General features: G+C 38.1%; 1 protein-coding gene across 9 annotated transcripts in view; it reads right to left on the bottom strand.

Moving 5' to 3' along the window:
- The window catches only part of USP24 (ubiquitin specific peptidase 24), a 148,246-nt gene that overhangs the window by 91,002 nt on the left and 29,737 nt on the right, over nt 1-27,507 (bottom strand). For 5 of the 9 annotated variants that reach the window (XR_002644832.2, XM_089922052.1, XM_022575774.2 and 2 more), the window contains exons 2-7: nt 15,761-15,926; nt 14,353-14,420; nt 10,438-10,581; nt 9,639-9,761; nt 3,922-3,957; nt 3,520-3,585 (exon numbers count right to left, since the gene is read on the bottom strand). Coding sequence is in view for 6 of the 9 variants with exons in the window: in XM_089922052.1 (XP_089778178.1) it covers nt 3,520-3,585; nt 3,922-3,957; nt 9,639-9,761; nt 10,438-10,581; nt 14,353-14,420; nt 15,761-15,926 (603 nt within the window). In the remaining 3 variants the exon portion in view is untranslated. Of the gene's footprint in view, nt 1-1,704; nt 1,889-3,519; nt 3,586-3,921; nt 3,958-9,638; nt 9,762-10,437; nt 10,582-14,352; nt 14,421-15,760; nt 15,927-27,507 lie in introns of those variants that run through there. The other 4 variants (XM_089922048.1, XM_089922041.1, XM_022575776.2 and 1 more) reach the window with 3 other exon arrangements.

Here is a 27,507-nt window from a genome sequence, read left to right as displayed (position 1 = left end):
GACTTCCATGAAGAAAATTATAAAACTTTACAAAAATACATAAATAGTCCAAATAAATGAGATACCATGTTCTTGAATGGAAAAGACCAGTACTGTAAAAATGAACAAACTGAACACACCTACAAACTGAACACAATTCCACATACGGTCTTGGTGGAACTTTCTAGAGCAGGAGAACCTGACATGCTGCCTATATTCAGAAGAGTAAAAATATGAGAATGATCAATAAAATTTGAGAAAAGAAAGACGCTGAGCAAAACTGGCACTACCAATAATGAAAACATTGGAGAAATAGTATAAAAATGGCAGAGTGACCGAACGAATGAATGACAGGAACAGAAGTCCAAGAACAATTCATGTATACACGGGACTCTGACATTTGATAAAGCCAACAAATCAAAGTAGTGAAGAAAAAAATGGAATATTTTTTAAAGGATCTTAACAACAATTAGTTACCCATTTGGAAGAAAATAAAATTGGATTTCTATCTTACACCATATATAAATACATTCTAAACGAATTCAAGAACTAAGTAAAAAATGAAATTGTAGAAGTATAAAATTAAATGAGTATTTTTATGACCTTGAGATGGGGAAGGAAACACTCCCCAAGCAAATCAGAAAAATTTTAAGCCATTAAGGAAAAAATTGACTGTATAAAGTTTTGAAGCCTCTGTATGGCAAAAAGACACCATCAACAGAAACGAAAAGAGAAGGAAAAGGCTGGGAAAGAAATTTACAAATACACAAAATAGACATGACATTGATATACTTAATATAAAAAGAAAAAAATAAATAAGACAAGCAACCCCAAAGACCTATGTAAATAGATCAAATTTACAGAAGAAATGCCAATAGCCAATAGTCATATAACAAAATGCTCAAATTCACAGGAAATCAGAGTATTGCAAATTAGATAATAAAATACCATTTTTTTGGTCCATCATATTGGAAAATTAAAGACTGACAATATTCAGCACTAATGACAGTACTAGGAAATGACTTTATGGGAGTATACACTGGTCACCACTTTTTGAAAGGAGATTTAGCACTATCAATTGTAATTTTAAAATGTATATAATCTTTGAAATCCCATTTTCTAGGAATCTATCCTTCAGATATGGCAGCAAATGTACACAAGGACAAATTTACATGGAACACTCTCTGTAATAGCAAAAACTTAGAAATAATCCAATGCTCATTAATAAATGACTGCATCACGGTACAACAGTTGCAGGAACACACTGGAGCCATCAAAAACACTGATAGCACTAACCTGGAAAGATGTCCATGATATAATGTTATATGAAAGTATGCTACTAGGTATAGTTTGATTACAATTTGGTCTCAAAGAGAAAGAGAGAACATGCAGATATATTTTATATAAACTTAGGAAAAAGCCAGAAAGGCTATGCATTATATGGGTAACCATGACCTAGGAGGTAGATGTATGTGTTGGGGTGGGGTGGAGGACAGGAAACCTTCACTTCTTACTTTGTACAGGTATTTTAAACTGACAGATTGTGAATGATTTTTTTTCCCCAGTATTTTTCAAATCCAAAAATATGTAACTATAAATGTAAAATGATGACATTCACTTGTACTCAGTCTTATAACACAGCCTAAATTTATTCTGGGACATAGTCACCTTCTTAACTGGTCAGAAATCAGACATTTATTGTGATTTTTTAAAAAAATTACTGACTTATTTTTGGCTGCCTTGGGTCTTTGTTGCTGCATGCGGGCTTTCTCTAGCTGTTGCGAGCGGGGCTACTCTTCGTTGCGGCATGTGGGCTTCTCATTGCAGTGGCTTCTCTTGTTGCAGAGCACAGGCTCTAGGTGCACGGGTTTCAGTAGTTGTGGCTCGCGGGCTCAGTAGTTGTGGTGCACGGGCTTAGTTGCTCTGCGGCATGTGGGATCTTCCTAGACCAGGGTTCGAACCCGTGTCCCCTGAATTGGCAGGTGGATTCTTAACCACTGCGCCACCAGGGAAGCCCTTACTGTGAAATTTTAATTGTACCTGTTTGCAAAATTAGAGCCTCAATCTTTGCAATCTCCTTCTCCTATGCCTGAATTTCTATCATCTTCTCAATACAACCTAAACAATCTAATTTTACATCAACTGCAACAAACAACACATTGTCTGAAAAATGGTCTGACCTAAGGGAAAAATCTTGGAGGTATCTTTAGCTTCAAGACATTTGATAATAATGAGGGCAAGCCCAGATTCCTATGCATCCATCCTTGGCCAATTTTCATCCAAGGAGGGGAGAAACTTTGGGCTTCTCTGTTTGTTTGTTTAAATAAATTAACTCTGCAGGAAATCAGTGAGTGTTTTATTTAAACTTTTTAAAAAATGAAGTTCATTTCTAATACTGCTCAATGACCTATATAGCCAGTTCTTGAGAAACAAGCAAGCTGGATAAAACCCTGTATCTGAACAGGTTTTGTTTTGTCTTGCTTTTTTAAGTCACTAACTATTATCTTCCAGGTCAAGAGTCGTCTCTAACATACCTGATCCATTTAATGGGGATCAAAATGACAGCCTAACAACCTAGTTAACAGTCAGGGAGGGAAAAGAGGCCTATGATCAGTGTCAGTAGAAGTATTTATGAGCTGGCAGACATCTGATCTTTAAGGATAAACACTGGGTAGCAAGAAATAGTCTATTACCAACCACAGCACCAGTCTCTCTCATTGACCATTGTTACTGCTCTCATGCAAAGATGGACCAAGGGAGTTAGGTGATTGGTCACGGTCCACAGAAATAACTGCTATTGTAAGCACAATTTATACCACTTAGGTATATTATTTTACCACATCATTTTCTGCTCTGATCAATTTACAGTAGCTAGCACAGTGTCTTCTACATGGCAAGTACATAAGTAGTTTATAACTGAATGATGAATTAACTAGAGAACAGAATAAAGTGCTCTCGGTTACAAACAGGTCAGCAGTCTGTGAAAAATTAAAGATTAAGTTATTCCCCTTATCACAAGGTTAAATTTGAGAAAATGAAGTTGACATGAAAAGATAATGGTATTGCACCTGAGGGATGATTCTAAGCTCCTGTTATAGCCCTTGTTATCTATGAATCTCTGTAACACCAAAGAGCTGACTAAACAATCTTGAAATAAATTATTTTATTTGTTTCTGGTACTATGAAATAACTTCTGACTTATCTGAGGCATAAAATTGTTATGTACACATATACTTGCCACATATAGCAACTGTCCCTAAATAGCAAGATAATTTCATGTAACCACCACAAGTTAGTAGTTGAGAAAAATATCACAAAGAGAAATTAGTGTGGTGAAAAAAAAAAACCAAACACCATACACTGAAATTTGCTTATTTTGATTAACAGTAAACATTTCTCTGGTTATCAGAAACATGGAAGCTGCTCCTGTAAAGATTAACTTAAACATTTAATTTAATTTGTCTAGACCATGTCCCTTGGGTTACACAGCAACCCAGATAAAGTGAACTTCCACACTGTACATATAGTGGTTTAACTTACCCCAAGTTCTATATCTTCTGAATGGAGCTTGGCCTGGATTGCTGCAAATCCACCTAATTCTCCAAACTGAGAAGAAAAAAGATATACATTAATTTTAAAATGCTATACCTTAATAGTTTAAGCAAGCAACTAAGGCTCACATTCTGCTTTATCAGTGTGCTCTATAATCCTGGTCTTAAGGGTCATCACAAAAATAATTCCAATGCTCCTGTGATATGCTAGAGGAGATGTGCTACGCCCTAAAGCTGAGGTTTATCTGTATAAACAGCACATATAAAAAAGAGGAAGAAACTGTAAAACCTATCGATTATTTTCTGTAGCTGTCATCTACCTAAAACACCAAACTCTAGGAAATCTCATTAGAAAATGGAAAACATGATCATATTAATAAAAGCTTTATACCTTATTTACCAAATCCACAACCCATCCATGAGGCTCCTATGAGAAAAGAAAATAGAAATTGAGATGCCAATACAAAAACTTCCCTACTAACCCTCATATTTCTTTTATCCTAAATCAAATGTTGGAAAAAAATTAAAATTTAAAAAATATTTCGAAGTTTTCTCACATGTTTCTTAACGTGTTTCTTTGACGTTACTCTAAACAGTTGCAGGAGTACGTCTGTATTTTGATGGAATTGCTACAATACGAAGCATTTACGTGTTCTGGGTAGCTGAGATCAGTTTAAGCTCTCTGAGGTACAAGATAACTTGAGTTAAATTTTCTAAGAGAGTTATATTCTAGGAACTAAATTAACTTAAAGAGTAGCAAATCAGGAATCAAGAAATTAAAAGTTTTAGTCCCAGCTGTACCATTAATTACTGTCCTAGAGTAAGCTCTTCTTTTCTCCTCCTTTTCTTCCCTCCTTTCCTTTTGTAAGCATTCACTGTTCTAGGGGCTGAATAATGTTCTAGTGGCTGGATACAGAACAGTGACTAAGAAGAGATGTGGTACCTGCTTCCACAGAGCTCATATTCTAGCAGGATCAATAAAGACAAGTAAACCAACACATAATTCAGATTGTGCTAAATTCCACAAAAGGAAAAACAAAAGGTCTTCAAATGAAAAAGGAGCCTACTCTGTTCAGAGTGGCGGTCACAGAAAACCTCTCTGAAGAGGTGGTCTTTAATCTGGAACTTAAAGGATGAGACAGATTTAGCCATTCAAAGAATAGTCCAGGCAGAAAGGCTGAAATGGAAAAGGTCCTGTTTGGGGAAGGCAAAAAAGCCTACCTTGTTTGAAAAACTGAGAGGCAACTCTCCCAGCTGGGAGCCGGGGTGCAGGAGAGAAGGTACAGATGAAGCTGTAGAGACAGGAAAAGCCAGATGATGCAGAAATCTGTAGATTGTGATTAGAAGGAAAGCAACAGAGGTGTTTAAAGCAAGAAAATGATGCCTTTTATGTTTTATGGGGATGTTTTGCAGTTATGTGGAGAATGGAATGGAATGGATCAATGAGAGAGTGAAAAGTAGAGATACCAGGGAGAAGACTAGTGCAGTAACTAGGTAGGACATGATGGTGTTTGGAGTAGGATGGTGGCAGAGGAAACACACAGAAGTCAACTTAAAATCTATGTGAGATTAAATCAAAGGACCTGTTTACAGTTTGGATATGGGGAATAAGAAAAAGGGATGAATCGTGGCTGATTCCTATGTTTTGGCTTGAGCATGTAGGTAGATGGTGATGCCATTTACTGAAAGGGAGAAGAATGAAGGCTGGGGAGACATAATGAAGTTCCATTTTAGGCACAGTTTGAGATGTCTGTGTGGCAACCAAGAGGAGACAGTTGGCTCTTCAAGTCTGTTGTGCTCAGAGAAGAGGTTTGGGCCACAGAGATATAATAAAGCAGAGGACCATCAGCACAAAGATAGCATTTAAACCCATGAGAATGGAAGATATTTCTTAGAGAGAGTACTCTGGATCAAAGTTGGGTAGAGGTGAAGGAGTCGAGAAAGGAAAGGTGGCTGAGGGGCAGGCAGAAAGCAAGAGACTGTAGGAAGGAAGTTTCAAGGAGGGAGAAACTGACTGTGACCATTCCTGTTGACGGGGTCGAGAGACATTTCCTCTGGATCTAGAAACATGAAGGTGCTGGTGTCTTAACGAGAGCTGTTTCAGTGGAGTGGTGGAGAAAGAAGGCAGAATAGAATGCCTTGAAGAGTTAATGTAGAGTTCAGTCTAGTGACCCCAAACATCTCTCCAGCCGAAAATAACTTAACACCACTGGATAAAAACATTAAAAAAAAAACACTTTAAAAATATATAGCTGAGTTGACACAAAGTGCTCAGAAGTTTTAAAAAAAGAGAAAGCAGAAATCCTGTGAGGTAAGCAAACTGTGAGGCCAGCTTTCACGCTGTAGGCATCTGTGGAACTCTGGAGACCTCTAGCTTCCATTTTCACAGCCTTACAGTGGCTGAGAAACAGAACACGTAGCCAAGACAGGGCTCAGAGACTAAGAAGAGTTTGTCACATAAATCAAGAACCCAAAGGGCTGCATCCTGAGTGTAAGATGAACTGAAATAAGCTTACCTGTGGAAGGGAAAGAACAAGGAAGCCTGCCTACCTTGACTGTGGTACTGGATTGTGAGAAGAAAAAAATTCTCCAGGAATTTATAACCACAAAATTGCCCTCACATGGCTTTGCTGCTCCAATTCACACTGCCTTTATGGTCTGAAAAACCTTAAGCTGAGAATTTACTCCCAAATCGTAGTATCTCCAGGCATCTGGAAGAAGTAAATCTTTTTTGGAGGAAAGAACTTTCAACTCAGGCCTCAAAAAATCTTCTTAGATTAAATCCCAAGACACATAAGTTCACAGGAAAACAAAAAAATACGTATAATACTGTTTTTCTATACACATACATACATATACAAAACAACTGAGTAAAAGCTGGCAGAATCAGGCCAGCTTTTAGATGTCAGACATATGCTTATAAGTTAAGCATTAAACATATAAGTTAAGCATCAAACAAGGAGGAGACTGAAAATATGAGTCAAGAACATGAGATAATAAAAAATAAGCAGAGTCAAAAATGAACCCATGAGAATTTATAGAAATGAGAAATATAATAAATGAAGTTAAAGACAATCAATAGGTTAAATAGCCTATAGGATACAAATAGAAAAAAAATTGGTGAACTGGACCATAGATCTGAAAAAACGTTATCAGAAATGCAGTACAAGAAGACAGAAAGATGGAGAATATGAAAGAGAATAAGGGACATAAGAACAGAATGAGAGGGACTTCCCTGGTGGTCCAGTGGCTAAGGCTCCACACTCCCAATCGAGGGGGCCCAGGTTCGATCCCTGGCCAGGGAACTAGATCCCATATGCCGCAACTAAGAATTCGCATGCTGCAACTAAAGATCCCACATACCGCAACAAAGATCCCATGTGCAGCAATTAAGACCCGGTGCAACCAAATAAATAAATATTAAAAAAAAAAAAAGAACAGAATGAGAAGGTCCAACATGTAGTCAATCAAAGTTCTAGAGGAAGCGAGACTAATGGGGAAGAGGGAATATTTACAAAGGTAATGGTTGAGAATTCTCCAGAATTGCTACAAGATATAAATCCTTAGATTCGAAAATTCAATTATCTGAAGCAAAATAAACAAAAATACCTCAGTTAATTGCAGTGAGAGTCAAATTGCCAACTATCAAAAAGAAATAAAATAGCCATGAAGAAAAGAAAGACTTCTTACAAAGGAACAACAGTCAGACCAACAATCAACTTTCAATAACAATACTCAAAGCCAGAAGACAGGGCTTACCTGGTGGCGCAGTGGTTAAGAATCCTCCTGCCAAGGCAGGGGACACGGGTTTGAGCCCTGGTCCGGGAAGATTCCACATGCTGCGGAGCAACTAAGCCCGTGGGCCACAACTACTGAGCCTGTGCTCTAGAGCCCGCGAGCCACAACTACTGAAGCCCGTGCACCTACAGCCTGTGCTCCGCAACAAGAGAAGCCACTGCAATGAGAAGCCCGGCACACCGCAACGAAGAGTAACCCCCGCTCGCTGCAACTAGAGAAAGCCGCGCACAGCAACAAAGAATCAAAGCAGCCAAAAATAAATTTAAAAAAAAAAGCCAGAAGACACTGAAATGATAGCTTTGATATTTTGACAGAAAAATGTATGTCAATCTAGGATTTAAAACCCAGTGAAAATGTTCTTCAAGGAATAGGAAATAAAGTCAAGTTTAAGCCATCAAAAACAAAGACTCAACTCCCAATGGACCCCTTATGAAAGGACACTGTAGAGGATGCACTCCAGGAAGAAGAAAAATCATCCCAATGGAAGGTCTGAAATACAGAAGGAATGGTACACAAAGAGATAGCATATAAATAGGGCTGAGTCAAAACACTGCATAAGGTAATGATGACTGTACCTATCTGAGGGGATAAAACAATACAGGAGAGGACTAAGACAATGCACAATAAAGACAAAAGGATAATGAGTCAGGTGAGGAATGAGTACACGAAACAGTCTAAGGTTTTCAAGTACTCCTCAGAAGAGGGTAAAGTTACTGATGAAATTTAGGTTTTATTTAATTAATAAGTTAAAATTTTAGACTAACCACTAAAAGAGTAACTGAGAGGGAAGGATATGGAATCTTTCATCTGGGGGATAGAGAATAATGCTGAAGCTAGAGATGGAAGTGGTATCCAGGGCAGAATTTTTAAAGATGGGAAAATACTAGACTCTGTTATACACAATGGGAATAATCTGATAAAGGGGAAAAAGCTGAGCGTACCAAAGAAAGAATAGAAATGCTAAGGCATAAAATGCTTGAGAAGGCAAGAGGAAAGAAGAGGGGATCTAGGGCATTTGCAGGAGAGATAATTCCTTTTGTGGTAATGAGAAGATATTAAGAGACAACATTTCTGGGTCTCTATTGTTGTATACATAAATTGGGGGGAGGAGAAAAAGAACATTTTTTGAGTACTTACTAAACTGAACCACTGTGTTCAGTGTTTTTATATACATTTGTCATTTAATCTTCACAACATAACTGAAGATAAGATTTTAGTATTTTGGGAGCCAAGACTGTATATAAAGAATGCAGACTATGGCACTAGATTGCATAGGTTCCCTCTATAAACAGGTTTGTGAACTTGGGCAAGTACTTAACCTCTGTGTGCCTCAGTTTCTCATCTACAAAATGGGGGTAAAAATAGCACGTAACTCACAGAGCTGTTGTGGGGACTAAATTCCACAGGATATACTCACAGTCCTTTCCACTCAGCTCTCATTTCCTCTCTAGAGTACTGCCTGACCTTCCAAGGTGGCAACTCCTTCCCCTTATTCCATACATAGTACTTATTATTATAATTGCACCTATTGTTTGTTATACTGTGATTTTTCTTTTCCTATTTCTTCCACTACGCTGTAAGTTAGAAGCCATGTCTTACTACTCTTTATACTAAGGGCAGGAACTATTTATTTATATCTCCAAAGCCCAGAATAATGCCAGACACACAGCAAATGTTCAATAAATGATTGCTGAACTGAACCCCTGCCTTCTAGATAAATCAATGGACAAGTTTTCTACCTAATGTCTCTCAAAAACCAAAGTGTTTGATCAACAAATTGTCTGAATCATGTACTCCTTGTGGGTATAATGTTATTGGCACTTCGTACGCCTTTAAATATAAAATGAGGATGTTGGTCTGTGCTTAGAAAAAAACAAAAGCTTTAAAGCTTACAGAGTTTAAAGAAAATTATACATGAGATTAACTACTAGATTTTATTTTCTGGGAATAATTAGTCGTTTCAAATGATTTCAAATGCTCTAGCTTCTCAAACATCTCTAAGAAACTGGGACACTCATTAAACTGGGGTTCTGGTAATTCAATAAATAGGGCACTTTTCATGTCATGCAGTCATTTCTCATTTCACCAAACGTTATTTCAAATCTCTAAAGTTCTTCATGATGTTAATTAACAGCTATGGAAAAATATCTAATAGCTGAAAAAAATGTTACGCAATTTTATGAACCATATGGAGTATTTGTCATTTTTCATAGGTTGTTTTATCCTTCCATGTAAATTGTCATTTTTGTAGCAGAGAAAATCTTTTTCAATACATTTATCTATAAAAGGATGAAACAAAACTATGTTTACCTTTTGGAAAGTAGATACAGGTGAAATAGCAAACATATTTCCCTCTCCAAACACTTCTGCCCAATTCCTTTGAGATACTTTCATTCTGTTTTTAAAATGGTATTCATTATCAGGATTGAAAGCCTAGATTCAAAGAGAACAGAGAAGCATTATTATTATCTACTTCTATAGCAACACATATTAGCATTAGAAAAGAAGATAAAAATATAGCCTTGGACTCCCTCATTAATGGAATCTTTCAAGTATCCCAACAAAACATATTCCTTAGCCAGTGCTGAGGAACCAAGTGGTGCTCTCCTGTTCAATGTTTGCTGTGGAGAAAGAGAAGGGGGTAGCAGGACGGGAGGTCTGATCCAGGCACGGTGATGCCAATGCTCCAGATGTTCTAGGGCTGCCGCAAGCAGAGATGGGCAACAAGGCAGTGAAGACAGAAGTTAGAAGGGAAAACACGAGCGCCTCTTCTTCATGCAGCTACTGCTACTAGTCGGGGGAAAAGCCCAGAAACCAAACTACATCAACACCCTATGTGACTGTATTTGTGATTCGAATAATCAGGGAGACATAAAGGAAAGCTATTTAATCATTCTAAAAGCTGAGAAAGCTTAAAATTAGAAAGGTATTTCTTTAAAACTGAAAACACAGAACAGTTGTTCTGCTTTTAAAATAAAAAGCAAGAACAGTCAAGTTAATAACTTTAATGATAAGATCATGATCACTCATTATTAATTACAAGTCAGAAGGTAGTAGGTATTTTAAACAAAAGCAAAACACAAAGTACTTCATTTTAGACATACTGTACCATTGTAAGCACAGCCAGCAGACCAGTGGGAATTGGATCTTGTTTTATTCTCTCCGCAGCCAGTTCTATTAATAGCATCAACATGTTGTAGATGCCTTCATGAATTTCAGTACCCCACTTGTGAACAGCACTTGATGTCAGCAGCTATAAAAACATAAAGGGCACTTTAGAGTCTTACTTGAAAAGAAAGAAAAGACATCTACAGTTATCAGTTCAGTCTTAACTAATGAAGAGATTATTACCATAATATTTATTTTTATGCAGATGACTTGTTTTAAAAGACCCATAGCTGTAGTCCATCTACTTATCCACTTATTTCACAGTCAACACTTAGTTTTGTTTTTCTGAACTTTAATTCCCTTATATTAAGACAGTTTGGGGAATTCCCTGCTGGTTCAGTGGTTAGGATTAGGCGCTCTCAATGTCGAGGGCCTGGGTTCAATCCCTGGTCAGGGAACTAAAATCCCACAAGCCACGCAGGGTGTCCAAATAAATAAATCAAACAGTTTGTTTAAAAGAAAATGTTTGTTTTCTACTTTTCATTATTACTAGGGGAGGTCAAGTGGTGAACAACAAGAAAGAACCTCAGATCAATTCCGGTACTACTATTTTCTAGCTGTGTGGTCTTGAACAAATTTACCAGAGTTCCCAGAGACTCAGTTCTCTCATCTCAAAAGAGAGATAATTCCTACCCACTTCACAGAGACGTCACAAGTATCAAAAGGTATATCAAATGTAAAGTATTAGCGAGGTTTTATTATTAATATATTTTGGCTGTCGTTATTAATCAACATTCCTGGAATCTAAGAAATCTCATGATTTGAACATGCACATTCTTTCCATATTATTTATATCTCAGAAACAGAACTGCATCTTCCCACCTGTTGACCAGATGGCAGCAGGGCTCTGAATGTGAAAAAAATTTTAGAAATACCTTGTTAATTTATTTTGCTTGTATTTTCCTTTCTAGTACGTATTAAAGAAATATACAATTTTTTAAAAAAGTTTAAGCAAATCTAAAATAGCACTGTAACATTGTTTACTTTGCAGCTATTTTTCTTAAATATAAAAAATGGTGCATCTTATACTCAGATAGTAGCTTAGATTTGTTAAAAAGGAAGGAAAAGGCACACAGAAGAATCTAAAATCATCATCTTTGGATATCCCCAATCTTTGACCTTCTAAGTCCTTGGGGAAGTCTAATTCAGGAACAACTGCCGAAACAGGGAATGGGAAAATGAAAGGATTCCACTTAATAAAATAATGGCATATTGGTACAGTGGTTTCATGTTTTTGTAAGATCTCCCTTCAGAGGGAAAATACTGTGCTATAAAAATTTCACCTTAGCCACACTGAGAACCCCTTAACGAGAGGGTTAAGACCCTGAAAGAGCCCAAACTTCTTTAGCTGCAGAGGAAAACCTCAGTTCCAGACTTTCTCTATAGCAATTAGCTGCACTATTTGCTCAAATGAACAATAATCATAAGACTGATTCTATATAAGGTAATTACTATTTTTTGCTACTATTTTTGCAAGAATTATTTTGACTGCCTATATATTCTTCCTATGCTTAAAAATTAGATAATAAAGCAGAGATTAAGATTTAAGAAGCTTCATGTGACAATAAAATTTATGTGGACTAAGTACCACTCCCGCTGTTGTCATCTCATATGTTCCGTTTTTACTTTGAAAATGGAGTTCTATCTACCTTCCAGATGAGGTGAGGCAAGACAGGCAGCACCATGTGAGGAAGAGGCACACAAAGTTTAAACACAACTGTGCACTATGGCCACATCTGGATGTCTTCCCCTGCCTGAATATACTAGTAAAAGAATCCAGGGGACTTCCCTGGTGGTGCAGTGGTTAGGAATCTGCCTGCCAACACAGGGGACACGGGTTCGAGCCCTGGTCTGGGAAGATCCTACATGCTGCGGAGCAACTAAGCCCGTGCGCCACAACTACTGAGCCTGAGCTCTAGAGCCCACAAGCCACAACTACTGAGCCCGGATGCCACAACTACTGAGCCCGGATGCCACAACTACTGAAGCCCGCACGCCTAGAGCCCACGCTCCACAACAGGAGAAGCCACTGTAATGAGAAGCCTGCACACCGCAATGAAGAGTAGCCCTTGCTCGCCGCAACTAGAGAAAACTCGCGTGCAGCAACAAAGACCCAATGCAGCCAAAAAAAAAAACAGGAATCCAGGCTGGCCTGAAAGTGAAAGGTGAAGAAAGTAGAAATTACAATAAAGCTCCTTTTGTGCACCTTATTCACACAATTGCTTATTATTTGTACTCTTACTTCTTTTTTTTTTTTTAAAAAGGGCAGCTTGTGAGAAAAGCCCAGGGAAGGTAGGGAGAGAGCCATCATACCAGGAAACACAAATCTAAAGGCACACAGAATTCTGTAGCCCTTCTAGTTTAGAGAAATCTTTTTAATAGCTCTAAACTGTAAGAATTGAATGACATTAAACATAATGCAAGGTACCTTTGTGCTCATAGTTTTATAGGAAAAAAACCCCAACAGCCGCTTGACCATTTATTATACTATTACAAATAGCTGAGGGCATAAAATAAAACAGTCCTCTGAAGCATCTCTGTACCAAGTTAGAGTATTACACTCCAAATATGCAACTTGCTGCTGGACTGACTTGACCCAGGGCTCTCTGAATCTGAAGATCATCAACCTAAAGATCCCTTCCTTACACGAATAAACCCTTTTCCATGACTCTGAATAAACTTGAATTTTCTTTCTCTGCAAATTTATGCATACATTATGATAGGTGTCACAATATGTTACATTATAAAAGTGCTGGTATTTTTTTAAAAAGCTACTATAATTCTTAACAAAATTCTTAAAAGTTAAAACTACAAAATGGTAGATGAATTCATCCAAAATGAAGAAAAACCTTGATTCTCTATAATCCCTGCCTAAATGACAATTTTAAAAGATTTCTCCCTTTTTTCAAAGATGAAGCTATTTTTGTTCCTAAAATTAATTTTGTTCTGTCTTCAGTCTTGAATCAAGGGAGATTCTGTCTGTCAAGACGCCGATGGGAATAACAGTTTGCAAATGAAGTTTATTTTACTGGGTTTTATAATAAATACAAACTTCATCATCTGTAGTTGTAGTATCTTACTTGCATATGAGACAAAAAATGGATGTCAAAACCCAGAAGCACGAGACAGCAGAAGACTCATTTATTCATTCAACAAAGATTTACCGAGCTCTTTCTCTGCACTAGGCACTGGCTATATGCTGGGGAAAACAACAGTCCCTGTGACATCGTCCCTGCTCTTGGAGGATTCAGGACTCAGGCCCTGAATAGGGAACCATGCTGAGTTAGACTGCTTTCAGAAACAGAAGTCCTGTGATCTTCTATTCTCACTGTTAAGAAAAATTGCTTTATAAGAGATGTGGCCATAATGGGGGCAAGCATATCAGTCTAGCTCCAACAGAGATGCTGCCATCCACATGCCGTTTTGCCAGATACAATACTCAATCCAGTTAAACTTTCTATAGTTTAAACGTCTGCTTCTGTCTCAGTAGAATAGTACGTACAAAATGGCCTATATTTTGATAAATAAATATTATCTTTCTAAGTGCCACAATCCTTAGTTTAGTAAGATTTCTAATTTCCTAGTGTAAGTCTTTACCTATTCTTTAGCAGTTAAATAGAAGGAAGTAAAAGCTATATTCGACCAAAGACATGCAAACAATTAAATATAGAAGAAATAAATCATTCCTGAGCCCCATATTCAGGGCTACGTTTTTCATTTTTGAGCATTCCTCAGTTGTACAGGATTCATAAACTGGGCTCACATGTTAAAAAACTAAAACTAAAGCAAAAAGCCTGTTCACCTTCACCCCCACCAAAAAAAAAAAAAAAAAATCAGCACAGCACATTTTTCTTACCTTTTTAAATGCTTCAGGCATACACCTATCCATAAATCTTTTACAATTCTCATCAGACTCAGAAAGACCTTTGTAAAATAAATGAAACAATATGCCTTATTTAGATTTTAGGTAGTTGCAGAAATCATATATATCATTCCAAGCTCATACATATGGAACTTATTACAGAAACCTTGATTCTTAAGGAATTATTAAAAGCAGAAGACATACATTCTGATAAAGGAATAGGCTGAGAAAGTAACAGTATTAAATTATTAATAGCATAATATATCCATTTATATTTATTATTAATATATACTTATTAATAGTATAATAAGTAAATACTAATTAGAACTGAAATGCTTGAACTCATGTTTCCATATCAGAGTAACTTTCAATGATCTGACTAAATAGCTAATAGAACAAACACCACCAGCAGCTACTTACCAGCCATTACAGTCTTCCTAAACATCTCTTTTAAAAACACAAATATTCTCAATAAATGCCAAAATCACTCTCTTGCCCAAAACAAATTGAACTCTGTGCAATAAAATGCACAGAACTGTGCCTGGCATAGAGTAAGTGATAAATACTTGCTAAATGAATGAATGAATCCACTGTAAAATTATCCTTCGGAATACACTTGAAAGAAAAACTCAATGACAGATTTTGCTTATCAGTGGAGACACTGTCGAGCACATTTTCTTTTTTCAGTCCTACCACTTAGCATAATACCGGCATCCTCTCAGGCACTCAATAAATGTTGCTGCTGAGAAGCCAGTCATAAACGCATCATGGAAGCTAGTCAAAATATTTCCTTTTGATGTGCCTTGTATTTAATCACAATGGTAAACTATGCACTTTTAATGAGAAAAAAAAATTTGCAGAACACTGGCTCAATTCATCTTATTTTACAAATGAATTCAATATGAAAAATAAATTATTATTCTCTCTTTAATATATTTATAATATAGATGCTTCCTTATGTTGAAACTTATTCTCTAACCTAGTGATATTTTATTACTCTATTCGTTTAATATCTGTAAAGCACTTAAGATAGTGCCAAGAACTTAGTAAGCATAAAATATTAAATAAACATTACTTTCTTTTCTTTAAAAAAAAAAAAAAAGCCACTGCATTAAGCCTTAATCTAAAGTGCTCCAAGTTTCTGTGGAAAAGTTAATTTCAATTTCCGTAAGGCTTTTCAATTATATTTTAAAGACTCTTACACTCTATTGGAGTTAGAAGAAAATAGCTGATTTAATTCAACGCTTTTACTCCACAGGGGATAAACAAAGACTAAGAGAGTAAATGATCTAAGATACTACAGATGGCCAATGACAGGAGCTAAGATGAAAGTCAAGCCTCCTATCAAAAAAAAAACCCCAAAAAACGAAAACTCCTCCTGTGTCCTGAAGTATGAACTTACCAAGTCTTGCTAGGTAGGTAGATGCCAACAGGCATTTGCCTAGTGACTCTTCCCGCTTGTAAGGTATGGACCAGTGATCCGTCAAAACGCGGCTTTCCAGTTCATATAAATTTGTTGTAGGGAATTCAATTCCTTCCCCTGAGCAGTTTCCGTTTTCATCATTCTTCTGACAAAGAGGGATTATGGTTTAAAAAAAAAAATAACACACACACACACACACACACAAATAATTAGTGACTACTTAAAAATTTTTCAATTTAACACAAAGCAGATCCTTAATCACTGGTAGCCATTAATTCCAAGATTGTGGATTTCACATTTCTTTCTCGTAATCACATCTTTCACCAAGACTATCTGAAATATTCTCAGCTTTTATCAATGTGGCATCCCAACTCTCTCAGAAGGTGAGCTCATCTCATTCTTCAAAAATGAACTCTCTTAATCTCTTGTTATAAATATCAAATCTACCTTCATCTACAGCCCCTTTTCTCATGCTCTCCCAAAGTGGCAACTGTTAAGGTCACCACACTGAATGCTACATCATTCAATCCAGTGGACATGTTTCAGTCCTTATCTTACTTTTCAGGAATATCTGACCTTCTGCCTGCTTCCTCTTCTTGGTATGCTAGATTCCCTCCCCTTACCTCCCAGGATAACATGCTTCCCTGTTCTCCTCTGGGGTCTGGGTTAGGGTGGTTCCTTCTGTCTCCTCTTCTGGTACATCCTCCCCTTCCTAGCCATCAAACACTGGAGTTTCTCAAACCTCAGTGCTAGGCTCTCTTTTCTCTGCTCAGTGAATGGCACCACATTCATCTGGCAGCATAGCCAGAAATCAAGACACATTCTTAAAACCCTATTCTCCCATCTCCACCCCTAAGACTAAGTGATCAGACCTCCTAGATTTCTCTCAAATCCATCTACTACTCTACAAATCCATCCCTGTCCATCTCCACAGGGATGCCGCTATTCCTGAACTCAGCCTTCTGCCCTCTTTAACCTACTTAACTCTTAAACCCTCTAAACTCTTTCAGAGAAAAACCTTTCCAGAACTTCTAAACATTGTCAAATTCCTTTAATTATTTTATACCCCTACCATCCTGAACTTCTCCTTCATAACTCAACTCACAGATATAATTTTACATTTATTTGTGATTTATTCTGTTTGCCCCCACTAGACCAAGTGAGCCACAAGGACAAGGACTGTTTCTGACCACTTCTGTATCTCTAAAACCTAGTGCCTAACACAAAGTAGGTATTTAAAACATATTTTTAAATAGAAAAATAATTCATGCAAAGTTTCAGCTATCAGTGGGGTAACTGCCAAACTTTCCGTCAGTTCTCACTATAGTAATCTGTAATAAATCGAATGGAACCTCTCCTCCCAAATGGCCTAACACCTGGCTCCTTTGAAAACCTAACCATTTTCACAACCCACTCTATAATTTGATCATTACAAAATAAAACAGTTCCATTAAAAAAATTCACCTTTAGCCTCAATGAAGGAAAAGACCATAAATATAAAACAGAAATGATTTAAAAACACACTGAAAAACAAATTTCAACCCCACATGAATGATATCTAAAGGAATGCAACACATTTTTTTTCAGGTTCATGGCTAAATTGGGATGAAAATAAGACAAAAAACAGGAAGGTAATAAAAATTTAAAAAGGAGTAGAAGACAATATAATTGGGGGTGAAGAGTGAGGGATGGTGGATGAAGTAAATTTAGAGTCATAATGTTTGGGGATAATTCAGTTTTTAAACACAATACTTTCAGAAATTTTTTTTTTTTTTGGCGGTACGCAGGCCTCTCACTGTTGTGGACTCTCCCGTTGCAGAGCACAGGCTCCAGACACGCAGGCTCAGCGGCCATGGCTCACGGGCCTAGCCGCTCCGTGGCATGTGGGATCTTCCCGGACCGGGGCACGAACCCGTGTCCCCTGCATCGGCAGGCGGACTCTCAACCACTGCGCCACCAGGGAAGGCCTCAGAAATATTTTTAATTAATAAGTTCTGTAAATAAACCACTTAAAGGAACTGAGGAGAATCAAAATGTAAAGATTTTAAGATAGTCTCAAAATTGTACACTTGTTAAATGCTTAAATTTATGAACCTAGGATCAAAGTAGAATTAAGGCATATAAAAATAGAATTCAGTTGTATGATGGGAATATGTCATTACTGTGAAATATCTACCATTAATTTCCACAGGAAGTTAATAGATCAAATCATGTATGAAATCATTAAATGTACTTAGCAGCTATGAAAACCAAGAGCCTCCAAATGGGATTATTGCCCTTGTGAGAGTCACAGGAGAGCCTGCATCCCCTCTCTGCTCTCCACACAACAACCCAGAGGAGGACCCTCACTAGAATGCAACCATGCTGGTACCCTGATCTTGGACTTCCAGCCTCAAGAACCACGAGAAATAAATCGCTATTGTTTAGAAGCCGACAAACAAAACCTGCCCAAAGCTAAGAGCTTCCTTGGGTGGGGGTGGGGGGAGACCTTTAACATCATCAGTAATGACACAAACATCGTGTGCCTCCTGAATGGATGCACTGTAAAGGGCACAACATCATCTCTGTGACAGTCCTGCCAAAAATGCATCCTGTCTCTAGTCATGATGAAACCCAAAATGAGGAACAACCTAAAAAATAGCCTGTATTCTTCAAAAATGTCAAAGTCAGGAAAGACTGAGGAAGACTGGACAGACATAACAACTAAATGCAGCATGGGATCCTGGATTAGATCTTGAACCAGGAATTTTTATTTGTTTAATTTTACTTCTTGGCTTCAAAGGACTTTAGTACTGGATCAATGTTCCCGATTTTGATAATATACTGAGGTTACATAAGAGAATATCCTCATTTGTAAGAAATACACACTGAAGTATTTAAGGGTAAAGGGATATCATGTCTTTAATTTATTCTCAAACATTTCAGAGAAAACAACAACAAAACACACACATACTTTTACATACACATGCACATTATACATACATGGATATTCATATTTAGAGAAAAGAAGAATAAAGAGAATGTGATAAAATGTTAACATTTGAAGAACCTGAATAAAGTTTATATAAAAATTTCAAATTTATATAAAGGTTATATAAATAATTTTACATTTACAGAAAAGTTGCAAAAATAGTTTTGCGCTATTCTTGCAGCGTTTTTGTAAACCTGGAATTATTTCAAAATTAAAATAATTTAGTAAAATAAATATATAAAAACATAGATTTTTGAAGAACCTAATGAATTAGAGAGGTAGGGACTCACCTATAGCGGTAAAAAAAAAAAAGTTAAATTATACTGAGTATGTTTTACTTAAGAATCCCATTCCACTTGGTAACATAATTTGGTTTCTAAATACCTTTGTTTTTGTCTTAAATTACCAAATAAGTAATACATGTTTATTGTAGAAAATATGAATAGCAAAAAATAAAACCCACCGTTAATTTCACCACTTATAAATTAATCACACTGACATTTTAATAAATATTTTTCCAGTAAAAACTTTTTTTTAACAGATTTTTTTCTTAAAAATTCACAAATGTGGAATTAACCTCATTCTCATCACCTCCATGGCCTTTCATAATTCTGTTATTAAAGACAGTATTAATGTAGTATTTCTTTTCCTATCTGATTTAAAAGACAGATGCACAAAGCAATAATTACAAAACCATGTTAATGGGCTTATAATGAATACAGATGTGACCCATATGACAATAATAGCACAAAAGGTGGGGGTGGAGAACAGAGTTATATTGGAAGAATGTTTTGTACACTATTGAAATTAAGTTGGTATTAATTTGAATTACAATGCTATAGATCAGGATGTTAATTGTAATCTACAAGGCAACCACTAATAAAATAGCTTTAAAAATTACACAGTGAAAGAAAAAAGAAGGGAATTAAAATTGTACACTGGAAAGTATACTTAATATGAAACAGAGGAGTAATGGAGGATTAGAGGATAAAAGGCATAAAACATAGAAGACAAACAGCAAGATGGCAGATGTAAATCTTGTTTTATCAAATAATTATACTAAATTATAACTATCAGAAACATATGGAATGAAAGTGGACTAAATGCCCTAACCAAAAGGCAGAGATTTTCAGAATGAATTTTTAAAAAGTGATCCAACTGTCTACAAGAGATACCCTTTAGATTAAAAGACATAAAGAGGTTGAAATAAAAGGGTGGAAAAAGATATATCATGCACACGTAAAGGTGGCGGAGTGGCTATATTAGTAATAAACAGAATACCGGCATACCTTGATTTATAGTGCTTTGCTTTGCTGTGCTTCGCAGATGTTCAATTTTTACTAATTGAAGGTTTGTGGCAACCCTGCATCCAGCAAGTCTATCAACACTTTTTCCAACAGCATTTGCTCACTTCATGTCTATGAGTTGCATTTTGGTAATTCTCACAATATTACAAACTTTCTCATTATTATTACATTCGTTATGGTGATCTGTGATAAGTGATCTTAGATGTTACTATTTATATTGTTTTGGGGCACCAAGAATTGTGTCTGTATAACATAGCAAACTTAACCATAAATGTCTGTGTTCTGACCACTCCACCAAACGGCTGTTTCTGGTCTCTCTCCCTTCCTCAGGTCTCCCTACTCCCTGAGACACAACAGTATTAAAATTAAGCCAATTAATAGCCCTACAATGGCCTCCACGTGTTCAAGTGAAAGGAAGAGTAAGTAGCATGTCTCTCACTTTAAATCAAAAGCTAGAAACGATTAAGCTTAGTGAGGAAGGCATGATGAAAGCTGAGACAGGCCAAAAGCTAGGTAGGTGTCTTGCACCAAACTGTTAGCTAAGTTGTGAATGCAAAGGAAAACTTCTTGAAAGAAATTAAAACTGCTACTCCACCGAACAAACAAATGATAAGAAAGCAAAACAGGCTTATTGCTATATGGAGAAAGTTTCAGTGGTCTGGGTGGAAGATTAAATCAGCCACAACATTCCCTTAAGCCAAAGTCTAACCTAGAGCAAAGCCCTAACCCTCTTCAATTCTGTGAAGGCTGAGAGAGATGAGGAAGCTGCAGAAGAAGTTTGAAGCTAACACAGGCTGCTTCATGAGGCTGAAGGAAAGAAGGCATATCTTCATAACATAAAAGTGAAAGGTGGGCTTCCCTGGTGGCGCAGTGGTTGAGAGTCCGCCTGCCAATGCAGGGAACACGGGTTCGTGCCCCGGTCCGGGAAGATCCCACATGCCACGGAGCGGCTGGGCCCGTGAGCCATGGCCGCTGAGCCTGCGCGTCTGGAGCCTACGCTCCGCAACGGGAGAGGCCACAGCAGTGAGAGGCCCGCGTACCACAAAAAAAAAAAAAAAAAGTGAAAGGTGACAGGGGGACCTTCAAGATGGCAGAGGAGTAAGACATGGAGACCACCTTCCTGCCCACAAATACATGAAAAATACATCTACATGTGGAACATCTCCTACAGAACACCTACTGAACGCTGGCAGAAGACCTCAGACTTCCCAAAAGGAAAGAAAATCCCCACATACCTGGGTAGGGCGAAAAAATAGAGACAAAAGAATAGGGACGGGACCTGCACCAGTGGGAGGGAGCTGTGAAGGAGGAAAGGTTCCCACACACTAGGAAGCCCCTTCGCGTGCGGAGACTGCGGGTGGCGGAGGGGGGAAGCTTCGGAGTCATGGAGGAGAGCGCAGCCACAGGGGTGCGGAGGGCAAAGCGGGGACATTCCCGCACAGAGGATAGGTGCCGACCGGCACTCACCAGCCCGAGAGGCTTGTCTGCTCACCCGCCGGAGCGGGCGGGGGCTGGGAGCTGAGGCTCGGGCTTCGGTCGGATCGCAGGGAGAGGACTGGGGTTGGCTGCGTGAACACAGCCTTTAGGGGGCTAGTGCGCCACGGCTAGCCGGGAGGGAGTCCGGGAAAAGGTCTGGAGCTGCCAAAGAGGCAAGAGGCCATTGTTTCAGGGTGCACGAGGAGAGGGGATTCCTTCCCCGTGTGCCCACAGAAAGCAGAGTACCGCCTAAGCGAGCTCCAGAGACGGGCACAAGGCGCAGCTAATCAGCTCAGGCAACAGAGACAAGCATGAAATGGTAACACTGCTGCTGCTGCCACCAAGAATCCTGTGTGCAAGCACAGATCACTATCCACACCCCACCGCCCCAGGGAGCCTGTGCAGCACGCCACTGTCAGGGTCCCGAGATCCACGGACAACTTCCCCGGGAGAACACAAGGCATGCCTCACGCTGTTGCAATGTCATGCCTCTGCCGCCGCAGGCCTGCCCTGCATTCCAATTACGGCTACCATACGCTTCGCTCTCAGCGGCCTGAGAGAGCAAGAGAGCCATAATCAGCCACTGCTTTAACCCCCTCCTGTCTGGGTGGGGAACAGACACCTGAGGGTGACTTACACGCAGAGACGGGGCCAAAACCAAAGCTGAACCCCAGGAGCTGTGTGAACAAAGAAGAGAAAGGGAAATTTTTCTGTGTAGCCTCAGGAGCAGTGGATTAAATCCCCACAATCAACTTGATGAACCCTGCATCTGTGAAATACATGAATACCTGAACAAATGTTCCCAAAATAGAGGCAGTGGACTCTGGGAGCAACTGTAGACATGGGGTTTGCTGTCTGTGACTGATTTGTTTCTGATTTTTATGTTAATCTTAGTTTAGTTTTTAGTACTTCTTATGACTGGTAGATTTGTTTATTGGTCTGGTTGCTCTCTTCTTTTTTTAAAAAATTTATTTATTTTATTATTTCTATTATTTTTTCTTTATTATTTTTAAAATATATTATTATTATTTTTCTTTCTTTTCTTCTGAGCCAAGTGGCTGACAGGGTCTTGCTGCTCCGGCCAGGGGTACAGCCTGAGCCCCAGAGGTGGGAGAGCTGACTCCAGGACATTGGACCACCAGAGACCTCCCAGCCCCACGCAGTATCAATTGGCAAGAGCTCTCCCAGAGACCTCCATCTCAACACTAAGACCCAGCTGCACCCAACGGCCAGCAAGCTCCAGTGCTCGATGCCCCATGCCAAACAACTAGCAAGACAGGAACACAAACCCACCCATTAGCAGAGAGCCTGCATAAAATAACACTAAGTTCATAGACACCCCAAAACACACCACCAGACGCAGTCCTTCTCATCAGAAAGACAAGATCCAGCCCCACCCACCAGAACACAGGGAACACCAGTCCCCTCCATCAGGAAGCCTTCACAAGCCACTGAACCAACCGCACCCACTGGGGCCAGACACCAAAAACAACGGGAACTACAAACCTGCTGCATAAGAAAAGGAGACCCCAAACACAGTAAGTAAAATAAAATGATAAGACAGAGAAATACGCAACAGATAAAGGAGCAAGGTAAAAACCCATCAGGCCAAACAAATGAAGAGGAAATAGGGAGTCTACCTGAAAAAGAATTCAGAATAATGATAGTAAAGATGATCCAAAATCTTGGAAATAGAATGGAGAAAATACAAGAAACATTTAACAAGGACCTAGAAGAACTAAAGAGCAAACAATGATGAACAACACAGTAAATGAAATTAAATATTCTCTAGAAGGAATCAATAGCAGAATAACTGAGGCAGAAGAACGGTAAGTGACCTGGAAGAACGGTAAGTGACCTGGAAGACAGAATAGAGAAAATAACTGCCACAGAGCAGAATAAAGAAAAAAGAATGAAAAGAATTGAGGAGAGTCTCAGAGGCCTCGGGAACAAAATTAAATGCAACAACATTCGCATTATAGGGGTCCCAGAAGAAGAAAAGAAAAAGAAAGGGTCTGAGAAAATATTTGAAGAGATTAGAGTTGAAAACTTCCCTAATATGAGAAAGGAAATAGTCAATCAAGTCCAGGAAGCACAGAAAATCCCATACAGGATAAATGCAAGAAGAAACACGCCAATACACATATTAATCAAACTATCAAAAATTAAATACAAAGAAAAAATATTACAAGCAACAAGGGAAAGCAACAAGTAACATACAAGGGAACTCCCGAAAGGTTACCAGCTGACTTCTCAGCAGAAACTCTACAAGCCAGAAGGGAGTGGCAGGATATATTTAAAGTGATGAAAGGGAAGAGCCTACAACCAACATTATTCTACCCAGCAAGGATCTCATTCAGATTCAACGGAGAAATCAAAAGCTTTACAGACAAGCAAAAGCTAAGAGAATTCAGCATCACCAAACCAGCTCTACAACAAATGCTAAAGGAACTTCTCTAAGTGGAAGAAAACGACCTACAAAAACAAACCCATAACAATTAAGAAAATCGTCATAGGAACAAACATATCGATAATTACCTTAAACATGAATGGATTAAATGCTCCAACCAAAAGACACAGGCTCACTGAATGGATACAAAAACAAGACCCATATATATGCTGTCTACAAGAGACACACTTCTGACCTAGGGACACACAGAGACTGAAAGTGAGGGCATGGAAAAAGATATTCCATGCAAATGGAAATCAAAAGAAAGCTGGAGTAGCAATACTCATATCACATAAAATAGACTTTAAAATAAAGAATGTTACAAGAGACAAGGAAGGACATTACATAATGATCAAGGGATAAATCCAAGAAGAAGATATAACAACTATAAATATATATGCACCCAAAATAGGAGCACCTCAATACACAAGTCAACTGCTAATAGCTATAAAAGAGGAAATCGACAGGAACACAATAATAGTGGGGGACTTTAACACCTCACTTACACCAATGGACAGATCATCCAAACAGAAAATTAATAAGGAAACACGAACGTTAAATAACACAATAGACAAGAAAGATTTAATTGATATTTATAAGACTCTCCATGCCAAAACAGCATATTACACTTTCTTCTCAAGTGCACACGGAACATTCTCCAGGATAGATCACATCTTGGGTCACAAATCAAGGCTCAGTAAATTTAAGAAAACTGAAATCATATCAAGCATCTTTTCTGACCACAACACTATGAGATTAGAAATCAATTACAGGGGAAAAAACATAAAAAGCCCAAACACACGGAGGCTAAACAATACGTTACTAAATAACCTAGCGATCGCTGAAGAAATCAAAGAGGAAATCAAAAAAATAGCTGGAGACAAATTACAACAAAAACACGACGATCCAGGGCTTCCCTGGTGGCGCAGTGGTTGAGAATCTGCCTGCTAATGTACGGGACACAGGTTCGAGCCCTGGTCTGGGAGGATCCCACATGCTGCAGAGCAACTACGCCCGTGAGCCACAACTACTGAGCCTGCGCGTCTGGAGCCTGTGCTCTGCAACAAGAGAGTCCGTGACAGTGAGAGGCCCGTGCAGCACGATGAAGCATGGCCCCCGCTTGCCACAACTAGAGAAAGCCCTCGCACAGAAACGAAGACCCAACACAGAAAAAATAAATTAATTAAAAGCACAACGATCCAAAACCTATGGGATGCAGCAAAAGCAGTTCTAAGAGGGAAGTTTACAGAAATATAAGCTTACCTCAAGAAACAAGAAAAATCTCAAATAAACAATCTAACCTTACGTCTAAAGAAACTAGTGCAAGAAAAACAAACAAAACCCAAAGTTAGCAGAAGGAAAGAAGTCATAATGATCAGATCAGAAATAAATGAAAAAGAAATGAAGGAAACAATAGCAAAGATGAATAAAACTAAAATTGGTTCTTTGAGAAGATAAACAAAATTGATAAACCATTAGCCAGACTCATCAAGAAAAAGAAGGAGAGGACTCAAATCAATCAAATTAGAAATGAAAAATGAGAAGTTACAACAGACACCAAGAAATACGAAGCATCCTAAGAGACTACTACAAGCAACTCTATGCCAATAAAATGGACAACCTGGAAGAGATGGACAAATTCTTAGAAACGTATAACCTTCCAAGACTGAACCAAGAAGAAACAGAAACTATGAAAAGACCAATCACAAGTAATGAAATTGAAACTGTGATTAAAAATCTTCCAACAAACAAAAGTCCAGGACCAGATGGCTTCACAGGTGAATTCTATCAAACATTTAGAGAAGAGCTAACACCCATACTTCTCAAACTCTTCCAAAAAATTGCAGACGAAGGAACACTCCCAAACTCATTCTATGAGGCCGCCTTCACCCTGATACCAAAACCAGACAAAGATACTACAAAAAAAATTACAGACCAATATCACTGATGAATATAGATGCAAAAATCCTCAACAAAATACTAGCAAACAGAATCCAACAACACATTAAAAGGATCATACACCTTGATCAAGTGGGATTTAACCCAGGGATGCAAGGATTCTTCAATGTATGCAAATCAATGTGATACACCACATTAACAAACTTAAGAATAAAAACCATATGATTATCTCAACAGATACAGAAAAAGATTTCAACAAAATTCAACACCCATTTATGATAAAAACTCTCCAGAAAGTGGGCATAGAGGGAACCTACCTCAACATAATAAAGGCCATATACGACAAATCCACAGCAAACATCATTCTCAATGGTGAAAAACTGAAAGCATTTCCTCTAAGATCAGGAACAAGACAAGGATGTCCACGCTCACCCACTGTTATTCAAGATAGTTTGGGAAGTCCTGGCAACGTCAATCAGAGAAGAAAAAGAAATAAAAGGAATACAAATTGGAAAAGAAGAAGTAAAACTGTCACTGTTTGAAGATGACATGATACTATACATAGAGAATCCTAAAGATGCCACCAGAAAACTACTAGAGCTCATCAATGAATTTGGAAAAGTTGCAGGATACAAAATTAATGCACAGAAATGTCTTGCATTGCTATACACCAACGATGAAAAATATGAAAGAGAAATTAAGGAAACACTCCTATTTACCACTGCAACAAAAAGAATAAAACACCTAGGAATAAACCTACCTTGGGAGACAAAAGACCTGTATGCAGAATTCTGTAAGACACTGATGAAAGAAATTAAAGATGATACAAACTGATGGAGAGATATACCATGTTCTTGGATTGGAAGAATCAACATCGTGAAAATAACTATATTACCCAAAGCAATCTACAGATTCAATGTAATCCGTATCAAACTACCAATGGCATTTTTCACAGAACTAGAACAAAAAATTTCACAATTTGTATGGAAACACAAAAGACCCCAAAGAGCCAAAGCAATCTTGAGAAAGAAAAACGGAGCTGGAGGAATCAGGCTCCCTGACTTCAGACTATACTGCAAAGCTACAGTAATCAAGACAGTATGGTACTGGCACAAAAACAGAAACATAGATCAATGCAAAAGGATAGAAAGCCCAGAGATAAACCCACGTACATATGGTCAACTAATCTATGACAAAGGACGCAAGGATATAAAATGGAGAAAAAACAGTCTCTTCAATAAGTGGTGCTGGGAAAACTGGACAGCTACATGTAAAAGAATGAAATTAGAACACTCCCTAACACCATATACAAAAATAAACTCAAAATGGATTAGAGACCTAAATTTAAGACTGGACACTATAAAACTCTTAGTGGAAAAAATAGGCAGAACACTCTATGACATAAATCACAGCAAGATCCCTTTTGACCCACCTCCTAGAGAAATGGAAACAAAAATAAACAAATGGCACCTGATGAAACTTAAAAGCTTTTGCACAGCAAAGTAAACTATAAACAACACGAAAAGACAACCCTCAGAATGGGAGAAAATATTTGCAAACGAATCAACGGACAAAGGATAAATCTCCAAAATATATAAACAGCTCATGCAGCTCAATATCAAAA

This window comes from Delphinapterus leucas, chromosome 1 (genome assembly GCF_059928025.1).
Source record: "Delphinapterus leucas isolate spDelLeu-1000000601 "Yukka" chromosome 1, BTC_Dleu_Yukka2, whole genome shotgun sequence".
Taxonomy (NCBI): Eukaryota; Metazoa; Chordata; class Mammalia; order Artiodactyla; family Monodontidae; genus Delphinapterus; species Delphinapterus leucas.
This window is presented reverse-complemented; position numbering and strand designations above follow the sequence as displayed.